Source organism: Notolepis coatsorum (genome assembly GCF_963971535.1).
Source record: "Notolepis coatsorum genome assembly, chromosome: 7".
In the NCBI taxonomy this organism is placed as follows: Eukaryota; Metazoa; Chordata; class Actinopteri; order Aulopiformes; family Paralepididae; genus Notolepis; species Notolepis coatsorum.
In genome coordinates, this window is record NC_140171.1 from 2,113,351 (window position 1) to 2,134,593 (window position 21,243).

General features: G+C 47.2%; 1 protein-coding gene across 1 annotated transcript in view; it reads right to left on the bottom strand.

Annotated features, from left to right (window-relative positions):
• abcc10 (ATP-binding cassette, sub-family C (CFTR/MRP), member 10) overlaps positions 1-21,243 on the bottom strand; it is a 93,612-nt gene that overhangs the window by 32,160 nt on the left and 40,209 nt on the right. Inside the window, 6 exon segments of the mRNA XM_084319444.1 lie at positions 1,589-1,932; positions 2,673-2,877; positions 11,900-12,038; positions 16,022-16,207; positions 17,221-17,298; positions 19,314-19,503. Of these exon segments, the coding sequence (XP_084175570.1) occupies positions 1,589-1,932; positions 2,673-2,877; positions 11,900-12,038; positions 16,022-16,207; positions 17,221-17,298; positions 19,314-19,503 (1,142 nt within the window).

Here is a 21,243-nt window from a genome sequence, read left to right on the forward strand (position 1 = left end):
GTCTAAAGTGGGCAAAGTGGGTGCTACAGTGTGTTGTTTATTTAAAGTGAGTGTGTGTGTGTGGATGTGTGTGCTGTGGGTGTATTTTATGGTTTGTTATTGTTCATTGAGCATCCTGATGGCCTGGGGATAGAAGCTCCTTCTGAGTCTCTCTGTGCTTGCCATGAGACTCCGGTATCGCTTGCCTGACCGCAGCAGTTCAAAGAAGCAGTTGTTTGGGTGGCTGGGGTCTTTGATTATTATCTTAGACTTACCCATGCAGCGCTTGTTGTAAATGTCTTGGAGAGTGGGAAGCCCCCCTCCAATTGTGCGTTTGGCTGAACGGGCCACTCTCTGTAGTCTGCTGCGGTCTTGTGCGGTGCTATTCCCAAACCAGGAGGTGATATTGCCAGTCAGGATGCTCTCTATTGTGCATGAGTAGAAGTTCTTGAGGATCTTCTGACTCACTTGGAACTGCCTTAGGCGCCTAAGGAAGTAGAGGCGTTGTTGTGCCTTCTTGATAACACTGTCAATGTGTGTGGTCCATGTCAAGTCCTGGGATATGTGGGCTCCGAGGTACTTAAAACTGTTCACTCTCTCAACCGGTGCCCCGTCGATGCTGAGGGGGCTGTATTCCCTGACCCCCAACCTCCTAAAGTCCACAATCATCTAATTTGTTTTGCTGACGTTCAGGGAGAGGCTGTTCTCTTGACACCATCCCGCTAGAACCTTTACCTCTTCCAGGTAGGCCCTCTAGTCGTTTGCAGAGATCAGGCCCACCACTACTGTGTCGTCAGCAAATATATATATTTTTTTATACACTTTTTCTCCCATTTTTCTATTTTTCTCCCATCCCAATTTTGTGTTTCCAATTCTCCCCTCCCCTGTCTCCAACGCTGCTAGACTATGCCTGTCAACTGGTCGGCTGCAGTGAGGACCAAGCCTTGCATCACGTGTCCCCTCCGGTACACGAGGAGGCAGCTGTCGCATCTTTCCACCTGAACAGCGCGATCTCTCAGTGGCGAGGAGTAACGCGTGGGAGGCTCACGCTGCCCCCGATACTTCCTGATTCTGCTGCACAGGCGTACCAACCGACCTGTAGGAGTCGCTGTCCACAGCACCCTATCCCCACCCACCGGCTTTCCCACCCTCTAACACTGCGCAATTGTGTTAGTATGAACGACCAGCCAAGCCGGTAGCAACGGCGAGAGCTGGGCTCGATACCAGCATCTCCTGCGTTAGTGGTTACCACTCCACCCTGTTACCACTCCACCCTGTTACCACACCACCCTGTTACCACTCCACCCTGTTACCACTCCACCCTGTTACCACTCCACCACACCACCCTGTTACCACTCCACCACACCACCCTGTTACCACTCCACCACTCCACCCTGTTACCACTCCACCCTGTTACCACACCACCCTGTTACCACACCACCCTGTTACCACTCCACCCTGTTACCACTCAATCCGGATACCACTCCACCCTGTTACCACACCACCCTGTTACCACACAACCCTGTTATCACTCCACCCTGTTACCACTCCACCCTGTTACTAATAAAAGCACCAGCCCCCCCATCGCGCCCTCCCTCCCGTCCCTCACCGTGCAGAGCTGCCGCTGGCTCGGATCGTGGCCAGTCCGCTCAGCGTCTCCGAGAAGTGGCAGTAGATGGGGGACAGGGTGATGCTGCACAGGCGCTTCAGCTCCCGGGACGTGTGCCGGTAGAAGCGCTGCGTCCGGTGGTAGAGGAGCGCCAGGGGCGCCAGGGGCACCAGCACCCAGGGCAGGCCGTAGCTCATCACCACCAGCGCGCCCAGCAGGCCGAAGACGTTGGCCAGCAGGATGTTGAGGACGAAGGGCAGGCCGTCGTCCACGCTGTACAGGTCCGACGAGAAGCGGTTCAACACGCGGCCCAGCGGTGTGACGTCGAAGAAGCTCACCGTGGCCTGGCGAGACAGGAAGTGAGACAGGAAGTCAAGAGGAGGATTAGGACACAAGACAGGAAGTCAAGAGGAAGATTAGAACACAGAGAGGAAGTCAAGAGGAGGATTAGGACACAAGACAGGAAGTCAAGAGGAGGATTAGAACACAGACAGGAAGTCAAGAGGAGGATTAGAACAGAGACAGGAAGTCAAGAGGAGGATTAGAACACAGACAGGAAGTCAAGAGGAGGATTAGAACAGAGACAGGAAGTCAAGAGGAGGATTAGAACACAGACAGGAAGTCAAGAGGAGGATTAGAACACAGACAGAAACCTTCCATTACCTTCCATTGCTATTGAATGAATGAATGAATGAATGAATGAATGAATGAATGATCTTTATTGTCATTGTCACAAGAATGGTACAACCAAACAGTCACGCAGTCCTAGATAATAACAACACAATCCTAAAACACAGTATTAAAATAATAAAGACAAGAGTGAGACATAGACATAAACAGGGGGGGTATAAAAAGAAGATTGCACTATTCTCTTGGTGTTGTGTGTGTGTGCGTGTGTGTGTGTGTGTGTGTGGGGGGGGGGGGTGGAATTGCGTTGCTAGGGGAACAGCTTTAGCCCCAGGTTATTTCCTGTCAGCTAGTGTGTTAGCAAACAGGAAATAATTAGGGGCCCATTTTGAATGTTTACATTGTCAAGTTAGAAAAGGTCTATAAAGTTGGGATGACAACACACACACACACACACCTTAAGGACCCTCTCCAGAAGTCTGTCGTGGATCACCGTGGCGGCGCGGACGGCTCCGTAGGCGAAGATGAAGGCTCGGACGGCGGTGAAGACGGTGTTGGCGGCGGCGATGGAGGCGTACACGGTCAGGTAGAACTTCACCTCCGAGCTCAGGTTGCCGAGAGAAGACGACTCCAGACTCAAACTCACGGCGGACACCGGAGACCTGGGAGGCGGGATGCAGGGAGGTGTAGTGGTTACGTCCTGGTCTATAGGGAGGTGTAGTGGTTACTTCCTGGTCTATAGGGAGGTGTAGTGGTTACTTCCTGGTCTATAGGGAGGTGTAGTGGTTACTTCCTGGTCTATAGGGAGGTGTAGTGGTTACGTCCTGGTCTATAGGGAGGTGTAGTGGTTACGTCCTGGTCTATAGGGAGGTGTAGTGGTTACTTCCTGGTCTATAGGGAGGTGTAGTGGTTACGTCCTGGTCTATAGGGAGGTGTAGTGGTTACTTCCTGGTCTATAGGGAGGTGTAGTGGTTACTTCCTGGTCTATAGGGAGGTGTAGTGGTTACTTCCTGGTCTATAGGGAGGTGTAGTGGTTACTTCCTGGTCTATAGGGAGGTGTAGTGGTTACTTCCTGGTCTATAGGGAGGTGTAGTGGTTACTTCCTGGTCTATAGGGAGGTGTTGTGGTTACTTCCTGGTCTATAGGGAGGTGTAGTGGTTACTTCCTGGTCTATAGGGAGGTGTAGTGGTTACTTCCTGGTCTATAGGGAGGTGTAGTGGTTACTTCCTGGTCTATAGGGAGGTGTAGTGGTTACTTCCTGGTCTATAGGGAGGTGTAGTGGTTACTTCCTGGTCTATAGGGAGGTGTAGTGGTTACTTCCTGGTCTATAGGGAGGTGTAGTGGTTACTTCCTGGTCTATAGGGAGGTGTAGTGGTTACTTCCTGGTCTATAGGGAGGTGTAGTGGTTACTTCCTGGTCTATAGGGAGGTGTAGTGGTTACTTCCTGGTCTATAGGGAGGTGTAGTGGTTACTTCCTGGTCTATAGGGAGGTGTTGTGGTTACTTCCTGGTCTATAGGGAGGTGTAGTGGTTACTTCCTGGTCTATAGGGAGGTGTAGTGGTTACTTCCTGGTCTATAGGGAGGTGTAGTGGTTACTTCCTGGTCTATAGGGAGGTGTAGTGGTTACGTCCTGGTCTATAGGGAGGTGTAGTGGTTACGTCCTGGTCTATAGGGAGGTGTAGTGGTTACTTCCTGGTCTATAGGGAGGTGTAGTGGTTACTTCCTGGTCTATAGGGAGGTGTAGTGGTTACTTCCTGGTCTATAGGGAGGTGTAGTGGTTACTTCCTGGTCTATAGGGAGGTGTAGTGGTTACTTCCTGGTCTATAGGGAGGTGTAGTGGTTACTTCCTGGTCTATAGGGAGGTGTTGTGGTTACTTCCTGGTCTATAGGGAGGTGTAGTGGTTACTTCCTGGTCTATAGGGAGGTGTAGTGGTTACTTCCTGGTCTATAGGGAGGTGTAGTGGTTACTTCCTGGTCTATAGGGAGGTGTAGTGGTTACGTCCTGGTCTATAGGGAGGTGTAGTGGTTACGTCCTGGTCTATAGGGAGGTGTAGTGGTTACTTCCTGGTCTATAGGGAGGTGTAGTGGTTACTTCCTGGTCTATAGGGAGGTGTAGTGGTTACTTCCTGGTCTATAGGGAGGTGTAGTGGTTACTTCCTGGTCTATAGGGAGGTGTAGTGGTTACGTCATTGCTGTTTCCAGCCGGTCCACCTCGCAAAATTGCAACGTATTTCCCCCATTGCCCATTTCTAAATCGTCTCGTTTTAAAACAAATAAAGCATGAACATTTGCATGGTGTACCTTTCTGTGCGTATTCATCCACAATCTCAACATGAAAATATTCGCAATTAATTTCAGTTTATTTCAACCAAAGATGCTTAAACAATAATGTTAGTGATGGAAGGGAACTCATTTTGTGCAAAAATTAAAAGCTTTCCACTGTTCATGCGGCAGAATTGTTACAATAGCCGATAATCCATTTTCCCAATGATAAATCCCTATACGGGTGGACCTCGCGGGCGGTCCAAACTGACGTCAGACTACACCTCCCTATAGCAGTTCGGCAAAAAGGTTTTACTTAATTAAAGGGGACCAATCCAAAATCCAGTGTGGCAAGAGAGATCTGTTGATACATTTACATTTAGCTGACACTTTTATCCAAAGCGACTTACAAGTTTTGTACAACAAGACAGCAGGAAGGGTATAAATCAGCTGAGTAACAATGTTCATCAAAGTGTTGAGTGCTACAGTGTAGGTTAGTATATTAGGACAAGTGCATGACAGTAAGGTTAGTTAGGGTTAGAGTTTCTCCATTTCAGAAGAAGTGCGTCTTTAGTCGACGGCGAAAGATTGCACGGGTTTCGGCTGTCCTAACTGGGGTGGGTAGTTCATTCCACCGTTGTGGGGCAAGGACTGAGAATAGGCAACTTCTCTTTGATGATGACCCTCCCGGAGCTCGGATAGGAGGAGTGGGTCTGAGGCGGCCAGAAGATGCAGAGATTCTTACAGCCTGCATGTCTTTTATGGTAGTTCCCCCGGAGGAAACCCACACAAACACTCAAACTCCACGCAGAAAGGCTCCCTGCCGGGTTTTCGAACCCGGGATCTTCTCGCTGTGAGGCAACGGTGGTAACCTCCTCCTGGGGAGGGGAGCAGGAGGTGAGCTGTCTAATAGAGCTGTGTCCCCTGGGGAGGAGAGCAGGAGGTGAGCTGTCTAATAGAGCTGTGTCCCCTGGGGAGGAGAGCAGGAGGTGAGCTGTCTAATAGAGCTGTGTCCCCTGGGGAGGAGAGCAGGAGGTGAGCTGTCTAATAGAGCTGTGTCCCCTGGGGAGGAGAGCAGGAGGTGAGCTGTCTAATAGAGCTGTGTCCCCTGGGGAGGAGAGCAGGAGGTGAGCTGTCTAATAGAGCTGTGTCCCCGAAGCCTGTTTTTGGGCTTCGAACTTCGTCCGGGTTTTTCTAACGGACGTTCGAACCTTCGTTTTTAATAATACATTTTAATACAACGTTTTTTTTTTTTTTTATATATAAATATCCTCAAACTAAATCCTCAATTTGAATGAAGTGATTAATCTGATTAAATTAGTATTTTTTTTTTTATTAAATCAACTTTCTTTAATGAATATAACCTCAGTTATAGGTATCAAACTATGGAACTCTTTGCAGAATGATGAAAAGAGTTCCACTAATATATTTCACTTCAAAAGGTTGTGCAAAGAAAAGATACATATGACAGTATATGTCATAATCACAGCACAGGCATACTTCACTCCCCCTCCTTTTCCCCTCACGTCCTCCACACGCTCCTCTTCATCCCCCTCTCCATCCACTACACACTCCTCCTCATCCTCTCCTTCTCCATCCACCCCTCCATTTACCCTCATACGCCAAGCTGCACTCCATCCCCCTAATTCACACGCGGTCAGGCACCTCACTCTTCACAGCTGCACTCAATCCTCCCCTGATGGGGGGACTACTTCTACTCCTCGATGCTGACCAGAAGCTGTCGTGGTATTAATTACCACTACCCAGGTACGACGTCTCTGCCTAAAGCTCTGCTGGATTCCAACCTTGTATTTGCCTACTCTAACCTGTTCTCTCCTGTGCCCCAAAGGACCGCCGTCCCTGCCTGGACGTCTCCTGTCCCCGAAGAGGAACACTTGTTCTCCCGCTGCAGCCCAGCAGCTTCCAAGACAAGCACAAGGACCGCTTGCTCGCTCGCTGCCGCCACGGCAGCCACAAGACAGAGCATAACCCCGTTCTATTCCCCCCAATTCCTGTGTTGCTCATTTCATTAAACACCCTTGAAACCGCTCCTATCTCCTCTTGTGTATTCAGCAATTGGGCTGTGCTCCAGACCCCAGTTCTCAGATTCAGATTCAGATTCAGATTCAGATTACTTTATTGAGCAATTTGTGTAAAAACACATTGGTAATTGTTGCAGCAATACAGTGTATGCATTTTCTTTTCTTTTTTCACAGTAAACTACACCAACACAGACACATGACAAGAAACGAAACAGTGCAGTGGGGGATTAATCAATAAATACATATATATATATATATAAAGTGAAGAGTGCAGAGTTCCAGTACGGACTAGTGCAGTCAGTGTCATTGTGCCAGTGTCACTTGGGGGCAGAGTCTCACAGTATAGCACAGTTTAGTATAATATTGCAGTTTAGCATAGCGGTATAGCGTGGCATAGAGTTGCAGTGTAGGCCAGTATGAGTATAGTAATATAGTATACAGCAGCGTAACATAGAATAATAATATATAAAAATATTGTATAATACTGTGGTGTAGTATAAATAGTATGATTTAGTTATATTATAATAAAATAGAAATGATATAGTATATAGAAGTATAATACAGAATAATACATTATATAAATGTATAGCTAACGACGAGGCACCAAAGGAACATCGTGTTATCCGGCAAAGAAGCGGTGAAGCTAGCAGAGCTGCGAGCCAAAAAACGAGGATAGCAGAGCTAACGAAGCTACTCTGCGCAGAGACGACGAGGAAGACGGAGCTGCTAGCGACACGGCTAGCAAACACGACCCAGCCTGAGCTAGCGGCTAACAACGAAGAGACTATTCTGCACCGAGGAGCGCCACAGGATTGTCGCGGTAGCCAACGCCGAAGGCACGAGGCTAGCGCTAACAGGACGGCTATTGTGAAGGCTAGCGGGACGGCTAGCGAGGCTATTTCACCAAGGCCACAGGACTGTGGTGAGAACCGGCAGACTAGGCCTAATCCAAAAACAAACGGCCCCTAGAACTGTTGGAAAAGAAGAATGCTAACTTCACACAGAAAACAGACTGCATACTGATTGGAGATTCCACAACAAGGTATGTGGAAATGGCAAACACAGAAACATCTATGTCTAGACAACACATCTGTGAAAGAGCTGTTCCGAAATGCTTCCAACACTCATCGGACCAGACATAACAAAAATTGTCATTCACTCTGGATCGTTTGACATCCTGCGAAGGAAAACGGGCACAGAGACATTGAAAGAGGATTTCACCCGTTTAATGAACACACTGGACAAATATCAGGATGTATCCATCAGTGGACCAATTGCATGCTTTCGCAGAGGACAAGAAGCCTTTCAGGTCTGGTCAATTTTAGCATGGTGTTATTCACAGTCAAAAAAAGAAAAAAAAAGAATTGAATTGCTATTCTCATTTGGTTCATTACAATTTACTCAAGCCTAGTAACAGACACAGTATTTCTGACACTGGGAATACATTCCCTCAGATCCATAGATTCAGATACCAAGAACATGCAAATGGACCATTTAAAAAATAAATGTTTATTCTACGTTTTAATGGAATAATAAAAAAAAATTTAAATAAATGTTTTAGTTAATTTTCATAGCGCGATAATTTGCTGTGTAATTAATTAATCTAATTAACGCGATAAACTGACAGCCCTAATTTTTTATGTGTCTATTCATTCTGTTTAAACCAATGGGTTTTTTCTTCAAAGTTGCAGATAAAGATTAGGCTACACTAATATTATAATATTAAAAAAAACTGATGAGTTATATTCATTAAAGAAAGTTGATTTAATTTTTTTTTTAAATACTAATTTAATCAGATTAATCACTTTATTCAAATTGAGGATTTAGTTTGCGGATATTTATTTAAAAAAATATATATATATATTTTTATATATATATTTTTTTATATATTTCTTTTTAATTTTTTTTTTTATAAAACAATATTAAATTAGTTTTTTTTTTATTAAATCAACTTTCTTTAATGATATTATAACTCATCAGTTTTAATACTATAATATTAGTGTAGCCTAATCTTTATCTGCAACTGTGAAGAAATTGATTTAAACAGAATGAATAGACAAAAATTAAAAAGATTTAAATAAAGAATTTTTTTAATTAAAAATGAAAAAATCAAATGTTGCTTTAGAATTCGAATGCCAACGTAACGAATGAAGGTCCGAACATTCGACCGTTTGGGCTCAGCCCTACTGTATAACTCACATCACTCCTCCTGGTGGAGGAGAGTAGGAGGTGCAGGGAGCTGTATAACTCACATCACTCCTCCTGGTGGAGGAGAGCAGGAGGTGCAGGAGGTGCAGGGGGGGGGGGGGGCTGTATAACTCACATCACTCCTCCTGGTGGAGGAGAGCAGGAGGTGCAGGGGGGGGGGGCTGTATAACTCACATCACTCCTCCTGGTGGAGGAGAGCAGGAGGTGCAGGGGGGGGGGGCTGTATAACTCACATCACTCCTCCTGGTGGAGGAGAGTAGGAGGTGCAGGGGGGGGGGGCTGTATAACTCACATCACTCCTCCTGGTGGAGGAGAGTAGGAGGTGCAGGGGGGGGGGGCTGTATAACTCACATCACTCCTCCTGGTGGAGGAGAGCAGGAGGTGCAGGGAGTAGGGCTATCTTACGTTGGCATTCGAATTCTAAATCAACATTAGAATTAATTTTTTTTTATAATTTTTTTTTTTTTTTTTTTTTTTTTTTTTATATATATTTTTTATGTGTCTATTCATTCTGTTTAAACCAATGGGGTTTTTCTTCAAAGTTGCAGATAAAGATTAGGCTACACTAATATTATAGTATTAAAAAAAACTGATGAGTTATATAGATAAACTTCCCGCCATTCGATCGCCACCCCTCTCGACCTATCGCGTGCTTTCGTGGTCTCGAGTTACAAGACAAACTATCCGGCGAGCGTCATTTGACAAGCCGTTCCGACGAGTGACCACGTCCGGTTGTAAACGGTCCTGAACTGACCGGCCACTGCTGCTGGTGAAAATTATTGACCACTAGGGGTGTAACGGTACACAAAAACCACGGTTCGGTACGTACCTCGGTTTTAAAGTCAAGGCTCGGTGCGGGTTTTCGGTACAGTGGGGGAAAGTTTGGCTTTCCATGTTCCACTCAGGGGTGATGTAGTGTGCAGTAACTAATTGTACTTGTAGGGCTGTCAACGAATATTCGTATTTTTTTTTTAATCCTATTTTTCTCCGCCTGATTTTCTATGCTTTCCCCCCCAATTTAGTCGTTATGCCAATTCCCCCCCTCCCCTACCTGGTCGTTGTGCGCATGTTCCCCCTACTGGTCGGTACAAGGGAACCCTGAGGTCTACCACATGCTTCCTCCGACACATGCGGAGACAGCCAGTGGCTCTCTTTTCACCTGGCAGCGAGGACTCTCATTGGTGAAGTGTAACGCGTGGGCGGTCACGCTGCCTTCACCACTTCCTGCCTTTCGCTGAGCAGGCACCCAGACCTGACCTGTAGGTGTCGCTGTCCACAACGCCAGATTACCACCCACGGCTTACCTCCCGCTAACTCAGCCAAACGAGTTAGTATGACGATCGGCCCAAGCCGCAGGCAACGCTGACTCCGGGAGTCGAGACCTCAGCCTCTTGCATTGGTGACGAGCGCAATCTCCGCTACGCCACCCGAGTCAACGAATATTCTATATTGAAATTAATAATTGACTTGTAAAAAAAATAATAATAATAATTATATTAGATTGTGAAAAAAACAGCCCCCGGTGGGCGTTCGTTAGTGGTTAACATACCGTTGTATTCGTTCGGTACACAGCCGTTCAGTACGGTACGGTACACACTGAAACGGTTCGGTACGGATATGTGTACCTTTACACCCCTATTGACCACCGTTGTAGCCAAGGAGCGTCTGCTCCGAAAGCGATCCCAGACGAGCGCTGATTGCAACAAGAAGGGGGCAGAAGAAGACCTACAAGTTCTTTGTTTTGACTTGGTCATTTTGGATAATCACGCTGAATTACTCATTTTCCATGGGATTTTTAAAAACTTTGGACCTGTACTACATAAGACTCCAGGCCAGGGAACAAAATAAGTACCCGCCAACCGCCAATGGCGGGCAGATTTAAGGTTTGGCGAGTAACAATGAGAGGTCTGCCCGCCACCTGGCGTGTAACAAAATAGTTCATATCGAAATTTTGAAAATCCTGTGCGGGTCTCATTTCCGCCCCAAGCGCAGCTCCAGCTATAATATCTATGGCTCCGGCAGCTAACAACGTTCGGTTCATATCGATACTCTTATTTTGAAAATCCCCACGGGCCGTGGCAACTCCGCGAGTCATATCCGCCCAGTCCGTGCTGTCTGCATTAAGCAGAGGAGCAGTGCGCCTATTTTGCGACCCGAAATAAGTCTGTGGTGTTTTTTTTTCTCACAACGGGTCAAATGCATCCAACATGCTTTGCATCGTCGCCATTCCTTTATGCCCACATCGCCCGAAATTAACGTTACGTTAGCGTAAGCTAACAAGCTAATCCTGATCAGAGGCAGAGCCATAGAGAACAGCAGACAGTGTGGACTGGGGAAAGGGAAATGGGGGGGGGGGGCACTCTCCCTTTCTCTGTGTGTGTGCGTGCGTTTGGAAAGACGATGAAGTCACTAGTCAGGACTCAGGACAGGAGTATATTATAGTAAACTGAGGATTACTGAGGATGGACAGATAATGTTGATATTCAAATATAAAAAAGTTTCGAGAGGAGTGGAAGTTTGAAGACAGACTAGACTACAATATGATGCGGGGGTGGTGAGTTGAAACAGTGTGTGTGTGTGTGTGTCCCGACCCCACTTCTATGTTTCAATAAATGATTTGCATTTAAAACTATTAACGCTGACTCATTCCTTCAGTCCACTCAAAATTATACTAATATTCCTTATGTTGTTTATGATATTAATTGAAAATAGCATATGAGAGTATTATATAGTAATAATAACATGGCGATATACTAAAAAGCTATTTATAATTTTTGGCTGGTAAAAAATCTGTCTGGCTGGTAGTTTTTAAAATCTACCAGCCAAATGGCTGGTAAGTCAAAAAGTTAATTTTGTTCCCTGCTCCAGGCTATGGAACCGTTATGTTTTCCAGCTCCTACCTCTCAGCTGGAACCCAAAAACAGGCATCTGGCAACAAGTCAACACAAAAAGTAAGGAGCAAATATTTTATTTCAGTGTGTTCAAACCTCCGTTTCTCTATTACATTAGCGGTCAAAGTGATCCTTCAGAATGTTACCTTTCAAAAGAGACCAGACACATGCATGTGCTATAAGTATAAAGTATAATAAATCGCAAAAAAATTACTTTGGGTATGCAATCGACAGGCGTTTTATGCTAAATCTACGGGGGACTGTTACGGGGGTTAACTCACATCAGTCCTCCTGGGGAGAAGAGCAGGAGGTGCGGGGAGCCGTACGCTGATGAGCAGGAATCGTTGTTCTGGGAGGAACCGTTCTTCTTCAACTCGGAGATCCAGTGGGAGAGCCACCAGTCGGACACGTTCTTTGAGGCTGGAATAGAGAGCGCACGGAGGCCAGGTGAACACCGGACACAGACAGAACCTCTCCTATTGTTACGCCAATTCCCTCCTGGTTGTCCTACTATCTGGGGAGGGTGTAGACTAAGTTAAAGGAAAACTCCAACATTTTGGGAAATTAGCTTATTTGCCATCTACCCTGGAGTTAGACAAGAAGATACATACCTTTTTTCTTCTCTGTGCATGCAGTAGGAGTATAGGAAGACACGCACCATTAGCCTAGCTTAGCGTCAGTCACTGGAAGTAGGTTCCTCCATTAGCCTAGTTCCCAACGTCTTCCTACTCCTACTGCGCGCACAGAGAAGAAAAAGGTATGCATCTTCTTGTCTAACTCCAGGGTAGATGGCAAATAAGCTAATTTCCCAAAATGTTAGAGTTTTCCTTTAAGATAAGCTGATCCTTTATTGATCCCCTTGGGGAAATTCGGGTGTCAAAGTAGCATGGGGGGGGGGGGGGGGGATACAGGGTGGGGGATGCATAGCTTCACAGTCCTATATACACTATAGGTACACTTAAAGTATAGATACAAATACAATATAATATAAAAAAAAAAAGTACAAACACAAGATTGTGATGAGAGTCCACACGCTGCCCTACTGTTGGTGTGGGGAGGGTGTAGACTACCACATGCTGCCCTACTGTCTGTCTGGGGAGGGTGTAGACTACCACATGCTGCCCTACTGTCAGTCTGGGGAGGGTGTAGACTACCACATGCTGCCCTACTGTCGGTCTGGGGAGGGTGTAGACTACCACATGCTGCCCTACTGTCTGTCTGGGGAGGGTGTAGACTACCACATGCTGCCCTACTGTCGGTCTGGGGAGGGTGTAGACTACCACATGCTGCCCTAGTGTCGGTCTGGGGAGGGTGTAGACTACCACATGCTGCCCTACTGTCGGTCTGGGGAGGGTGTAGACTACCACATGCTGCCCTACTGTCGGTCTGGGGAGGGTGTAGACTACCACATGCTGCCCTACTGTCAGGATGGGGAGGGTGTAGACTACCACATGATGCCCTACTGTCGGTCTGGGGAGGGTGTAGACTACCACATGCTGCCCTACTGTCTGTCTGGGGAGGGTGTAGACTACCACATGATGCCCTACTGTCTGTCTGGGGAGGGTGTAGACTACCATATGCTGCCCTACTGTCGGTCTGGGGAGGGTGTAGACTACCACATGCTGCCCTACTGTCAGTCTGTGGAGGGTGTAGACTACCACATGCTGCCCTACTGTCGGTCTGGGGAGGGTGTAGACTACCACATGCTGCCCTACTGTCGGTCTGGGGAGGGTGTAGACTACCACATGCTGCCCTACTGTCTGTCTGGGGAGGGTGTAGACTACCACATGCTGCCCTACTGTCGGTCTGGGGAGGGTGTAGACTAACACATGCTGCCCTAGTGTCTGTCTGGGGAGGGTGTAGACTACCACATGCTGCCCTACTGTCAGGATGGGGAGGGTGTAGACTACCACATGATGCCCTACTGTCGGTCTGGGGAGGGTGTAGACTACCACATGATGCCCTACTGTCTGTCTGGGGAGGGTGTAGACTACCACATGCTGCCCTACTGTCGGTCTGGGGAGGGTGTAGACTACCACATGCTGCCCTACTGTCAGTCTGTGGAGGGTGTAGACTACCACATGCTGCCCTACTGTCGGTCTGGGGAGGGTGTAGACTACCACATGCTGCCCTACTGTCGGTCTGGGGAGGGTGTAGACTAACACATGCTGCCCTACTGTCGGTCTGGGGAGGGTGTAGACTACCACATGCTGCCCTACTGTCTGTCTGGGGAGGGTGTAGACTACCACATGATGTCCTACTGTCTGTCTGGGGAGGATGTAGACTACCACATGCTGCCCTACTGTCTGTCTGGGGAGAGTGTAGACTACCACATGCTGCCCTACTGTCTGTCTGGGGAGGGTGTAGACTACCACATGCTGCCCTACTGTCAGTCTGTGGAGGGTGTAGACTACCACATGCTGCCCTACTGTCGGTCTGGGGAGGGTGTAGACTACCACATGCTGCCCTACTGTCGGTCTGGGGAGGGTGTAGACTAACACATGCTGCCCTACTGTCGGTCTGGGGAGGGTGTAGACTACCACATGCTGCCCTACTGTCTGTCTGGGGAGGGTGTAGACTACCACATGATGTCCTACTGTCTGTCTGGGGAGGATGTAGACTACCACATGCTGCCCTACTGTCTGTCTGGGGAGAGTGTAGACTACCACATGCTGCCCTACTGTCTGTCTGGGGAGAGTGTAGACTACCACACGCTGCCCTACTGTCGGTCTGGGGAGGGTGTAGACTACCACATGCTGCCCTACTGTCTGTCTGGGGAGAGTGTAGACTACCACACGCTGCCCTACTGTCGGTCTGGGGAGGGTGTAGACTACCACATGCTGCCCTACTGTCGGTCTGGGGAGAGTGTAGACTACCACATGCTGCCCTACTGTCTGTCTGGGGAGGGTGTAGACTACCACATGCTGCCCTACTGTCGGTCTGGGGAAGGTGTAGACTACCACATGCTGCCCTATTGTCGGGCTGGGGAGGGTGTAGACTACCACATGCTGCCCTACTGTCGGTCTGGGGAGGGTGTAGACTACCACATGCTGCCCTACTGTCGGTCTGGGGAGGGTGTAGACTACCACATGCTGCCCTACTGTCGGTCTGGGGAGGGTGTAGACTACCACATGCTGCCCTACTGTCGGTCTGGGGAGGGTGTAGACTACCACATGATGTCCTACTGTCTGTCTGGGGAGGGTGTAGACTACCACATGCTGCCCTACTGTCTGTCTGGGGAGGGTGTAGACTACCACATGCTGCCCTACTGTCGGTCTGGGGAGGGTGTAGACTACCACATGCTGCCCTACTGTCTGTCTGGGGAGAGTGTAGACTACCACATGCTGCCCTACTGTCGGTCTGGGGAGGGTGTAGACTACCACTGCTGCCCTACTGTCTGTCTGGGGAGGGTGTAGACTACCACATGCTGCTCTACTGTCTGTCTGGGGAGGGTGTAGACTACCACTGCTGCCCTACTGTCGGTCTGGGGAGGGTGTAGACTACCACTGCTGCCCTACTGTCTGTCTGGGGAGAGTGTAGACTACCACATGCTGCCCTACTGTCTGTCTGGGGAGGGTGAGACTACCACTGCTGCCCTACTGTCTGTCTGGGGAGAGTGTAGACTACCACATGCTGCCCTACTGTCGGTCTGGGGAGGGTGTAGACTACCACATGCTGCCCTACTGTCGGTCTGGGGAGGGTGTAGACTACCACATGCTGCCCTACTGTCGGTCTGGGGAGGGTGTAGACTACCACATGATGTCCTACTGTCTGTCTGGGGAGGGTGTAGACTACCACATGCTGCCCTACTGTCTGTCTGGGGAGGGTGTAGACTACCACATGCTGCCCTACTGTCGGTCTGGGGAGGGTGTAGACTACCACATGCTGCCCTACTGTCTGTCTGGGGAGAGTGTAGACTACCACATGCTGCCCTACTGTCGGTCTGGGGAGGGTGTAGACTACCACTGCTGCCCTACTGTCTGTCTGGGGAGGGTGTAGACTACCACATGCTGCCCTACTGTCGGTCTGGGGAGGGTGTAGACTACCACTGCTGCCCTACTGTCGGTCTGGGGAGGGTGTAGACTACCACATGCTGCTCTACTGTCTGGGTCTGGGGAGAGTGTAGACTACCACATGCTGCCCTACTGTCGGTCTGGGGAGGGTGTAGACTACCACATGCTGCCCTACTGTCTGGGTCTGGGGAGGGTGTAGACTACCACATGCTGCCCTACTGTCTGGGTCTGGGGAGGGTGTAGACTACCACATGCTGCCCTACTGTTAGTCTGGGGAGGGTGTAGACTACCACATGCTGCCCTACTGTCGGTCTGGGGAGGGTGTAGACTACCACATGCTGCCCTACTGTCGGTCTGGGGAGGGTGTAGACCACCACATGCTGCACCAACCTTGCATGAGGAAGAGAGACGTCAGCACCAAGGCGGCCAAGACTCCGCCCGCAGCCGTCCAGTAGGTGTGGTAAACTCCCCACGACAGCCCGCCCACCTGCTTCTGCTCCTCCCCCGATTGGAGAGGATCGTCCTCCGCTTGCAGCTCATTGGACGAACACGCCTCTTCCTCCCGCTCGATGCCGCCTGGGCTCGAAATTCGAGACAGACATTCGGGAACACATTCAGGAATGCTGCTCGGCAGACTGTTCTTTCAGTGAGAATGTTTTTATAAAATAGAAATAGAATAGTCATCCCGAGGGGAAATTTGACACTACAAATCGCTCACAGTAAACATTTAGACGGAACAAAGTCACGAATAAGAATAACAAAACAAGTTGCCTGAGATTAAGAATAAAATAGGCCTAAGGATAAGATAATAATAATAGAGTACGAACCGGGATTCACATTTCGTATGTTAGGTATATACATTCTAGTATAAAATATACAGTAAAAAAAGACAGAAGTCTACAGTAAGTGTAATATTGAGCAGTGTTGTTTTAAAAGTAAAAGTCCAGGAAGATGCTAACTGTCACTCTGTGCTCAGTGATGCAGTGAGGCACATTAAATTAAATTTAAAGGGGACATGCATTATAAATGGCTTTTTTCAGTATTTACCATTGTTTTATAGCAATAGGGGTTAGTATCAATGGGCCTGTGTCTCTAATTATCATATTGACTCATAAGTCTAGTCTCGAGTTCACGAGATCTTCCCGCACTCAACTAAGCTGTTCTGATTTGACGGTATTCCTGACGTGGATAGGGTACTGATTTGCATAACTAACGCCCCCCCCCCCCCCCCCCCCTCTATGGTTGTCTATTGTCATTTGAAATAAGTTACCAATGCATTGTCCCGTGGAATTATGCCCACCCGCGGCGAAATTAATTAGTATCCCCCTCAGTCTCTCTCTCTGTGCCAGTCGCAGACTGTGTGGATGACTGTCACTCAAAGTGCTTATGGGTGGAGCCAGGCCAACATAGCCTGAAATCCAAAGTGAGAAAAATTTGGCTTTTGAGTACTTCATTAGAAATATAAAACAATGCATTTTTTTTGAATAAAAGCTTACAGATGTGTTCAATAGACTCACAGGAATTGTGTAAAGTTGCCCAAATAGTGCTAGGAATAGCAATGCATGTCCTCTTTAAATTAGATCGGTTACCTTTCTCTTTCGCGCTGTCGTCGTTCTTCCGGTTCTTGGGCTCCGCCTCCACCAGTGGGAGGACCTCTGCTGGAGTACCTGTTTCAACACCAAGGACGGACTCTTCATTCACACAAACTGACCTACTCAAAGACCCGCCCTCTTTTCTTGATCCTCCTATCACAAGTGCCGCTTTCCTCGGTCAAGCTAAGAGAGGGGGGCGGAGCTTGAGATAGGTCAATCGTATGACCGAAATGACCGTAACCTATCAAAAAAATAAAAAATAAATCTAACCCCAACTAACCTTACTGTCATGCACTTGTCCTAATATACAAACCTACACTGTAGCACTCAACACTTTGATGAACATTGTTACTCAGCTGATAAGAGTTGTACCCCTCCTGATGACATGTCGTACAGAACTTGTAAGTCGCTTTGGATAAAAGCGTCAGCTAAATGACTAAATGTAAATGTAATGTAAGAAGGTTTTGTAAAATTCGATTGAACCATGTGCACATTATGGTTTGTGCATTTAAAAGGAACACAGCCAACATTATTGGAAATTACTTCTCCAGAGACAGACTCTTGATAGATAGTGATACCAAATGATTGGAAGCCGTTTCGGACCACTAGCCTATAGCTTAAAACTCTGGGACAGGTGTTTTTGGGCCAACAGCTAGGCTAGTGGTCCGTATTCACTTCCATTAATTTGTGCTAAGCTAGGCTAGCTAGCAGCAGGATAGCTTTCTACTGAACTCAGAGAGGAAACTGGTATCGATCTTCTTGTCTACATTTACATTTACATTTAGTCATTTAGCTGACGCTTTTATCCAAAGCGACTTACAAGTTCTGTACGACAGGTCATCAGGAAGGGCACAACTCTATCAGCTGAGTAACAATGTTCATCAAAGTGTTGAGTGCTACAGTGTAGGTTAGTTTATTAGGACATGTGCATGACAGTAAGGTTAGTTAGGGTTAGATCTTTTAAAAAAAAAAATCATTTCAGATAATGGTTGAAGAAGTGCGTCTTTAGTCGACGGCAAAAGATTGTCCGACTCTGGAGAAGACGGTAAGTCCCATAATGTTCAATGTGTTCCTTTGAAATGTAGCACAAAAAGGGTGGGAATCACCAGAGGCCTCACGATACGATAGTATTGCGATAAAAAATATATTGCGATATGCTGAGTATTGCGATATTAATATTGCGATTTATTACCTTTTTTCAACTGCAAAGTAAAACTTTGTCGACAACATGTTTTATATAATAATAAAATAAAGTTTTCAGCCTGTTCATCTCACTTCAATAATTTTTATTGCAGCAAATGGTATTTTCTCAAGCAGACGGATGTCAACACTGTAATCTGTGGCGCGTGTACCTGACAAACTGAACTGTTTGTATTACAGTCATATTCCAACTTAACTGAATGCACACGTGTGCGTGCGTGTGTGTGCGCGTGTGTGTGTGTGTGTGCGTGCGTGTGTCGTGCGTGCGTGTGCGTGTGTGTGCGTGTGTGTGTGGACTACTGTACTATTACAGGTATTGAAATGAACAATGCAACTTCCTGGCGGCGGCTGGGTGGCGTAGCGGAGATTGCGCTCATCACCAATGCATGAGGCTGTGGTCTCAACTCCCGGAGTCAGCATACTATCTCAATTGGCAGAGGTAGCGGGTGGAAAGTCGATGGGTGGGGATTGAGCGTTGTGGACAGCGACTCCTACAGGTCGGTTGGGGTGACGCCTGTACAGCAGAATCAGGAAGTGACGAGGGCAGCGTGAGCCTCCCACGCGTTACTCCTCGCCACTGAGAGATTGCGCTGTCTGGTGAAAAGATGCGACGGCTGCCTCCTCGTGTACCGGAGGGGACACGTGATGCAAGGCTTCTATCCTCACTACAGCCGACCAGTGGGAGGCATGGTCTAGCAACGTTCGAGACAGGGGAGGGGAGAATTGAAGGGGAGAATTGGCGAGGTGAAATTGGGATGGGAGAAAAATAGAAAATAAGGAGAAAAAAGTCGATAAAAAAAAAATACAATTTCCTTATACAAATTTTTTTTTTAATTCCATCATAACCAGCACAATACAGTAGATTACACATCGAGTCTCATCCCTGGTACCTGTCTTGATGATGGCGCCGTTGTCCATCAGAACCACCAGGTCGGCTTCATCCACAAACTCTATGCGGTGCGTGCAGAGGATTCTGGTCTTGGTCCTGAGGATTCCCATGATGCACTTCTGCATCAGGTGGTGAGCCACGTCAGAGTCGACCGCCGCCAACGGATCATCAAGGAGGTAGATGTCTTTGTCCTGGTGGTTAGATGAAAAGAAAGACAAATATATATGTATACACTAGGGCTGACCCCGATTAGTCGAATAATCGATCAAAAGGAGCCGTAGTCGACTGCCAACCTTAGTCTAATGCAATTTTTTTTTTTATTTAAATAGAAAATTATAATATATATATATATTTTCTTATCATTCTTTCCAAAAGAAAAGAGGCCTAGAAGCGTGGCTAACTCTAATGGCATGCATACCAGAGGCTAACTGCCTAAGAAAACAGGCACAGAGGCACTGAAAGAGCATTTCACCCATCTAATGAACACACTAGACAAATATCAAGATGTATCCATCAGTGGACCAATTGCATGCTTTTGCAGAGGACAAGAAGCCTTCCGTCGACTCCATCAGACATTAAGCACCCCCCACAGCCCAAATGGAATGATACAAAAAAATATATATATATATATAAATATATATAAAAAAATAGATTTATAGTCGACTAATAGTCTACTATCGGCACATTTTGGCGACTACAAGTCGACTATCCAAATCCTTAGTCGGGGACAGCCCTAATATATATATATAGTAAATGTGTGTTATGCATAAAAAAAAAACATTTGCGCTAACGCGCTATTAACACGCTAACTTTGACATCCCTAATATAAATGCAAGTTAAAATGTGTTATATTGATTTATCAAGGGGGAAAAAGAAAATAAACATTATTCGTCATAAGCGTTGTACTGGGCTTGTACTGGGTTTGTGCTGGGATTTTTAATTTTTTTATCCCCTTGTGCCTTCTTAGTGCCTTTTTTGTGTTTTTTAGCCTTTTTTGTGTGTTTCGTGTACAACGGTGGCTGTGTTGATGATTATGTCATGAAATTGGGTCCGTTTGGTTATTTTCCATAGATATACAATATGTGAAATGGTCGTCATTAGAATGGCTCTAAAAAAAAAGTTACACACTTTAGCTTGAAAATTAACCATAAGGTTTTTTTTCTTCCCATTGACTCCCATGTTAAAAGCTGTTTTTTAATCTGCAATAATTAATTTAATTTTCGATAAAATTAAAAGATGAACGCCTTTTTCAGCATGTAGGGACTCAATGCAATCCTCCAGAAATGCTGTTACCGGATTTCTACACACGGTGGCGCAATTGTCCTATGGCTGTTGCTACCGCCTAGGGAGGAGTCACATGTCTACCAAGAGGCGGATACTCTCTGGCCTGCCGGCTGCAGAATTGCTCCGCGGGGGAGGGGAGGCGAGGGGACGCGAGGCGGTGTACTGGGCTTGTACTGGGCTTGTACTGGGCTTGTACTGGGCATGTACTGGAGTTATACAGGGCTTGTACTGGGCTTGTACTGGGCATGTACTGGAGTTATACAGGGCTTGTACTGGGCTTGTACTGGGCTTGTACTGGGCTTGTACTGGGCTTGTACTGGGCTTGTACTGGGCATGTACTGGAGTTATACAGGGCTTGTACTGGGCTTGTACTGGGGCTTGTACTGGGCTTGTACTGGGCTTGTACTGGGCTTGTACTGGGCTTGTACTGGGCATGTACTGGAGTTATACAGGGCTTGTACAGGGCTTGTACTGGGCTTGTACTGGGGCTTGTACTGGGCTTGTACTGGAGTTATACAGGGCTTGTACAGGGCTTGTACTGGGCTTGTACTGGGGCTTGTACTGGGGTTGTGTGTATAGGTCATGGTTATCAGAAAAGTAAACACTCTTTTCTGTGGAAGGAACCCGTACCTTTACAGCTGCTATGG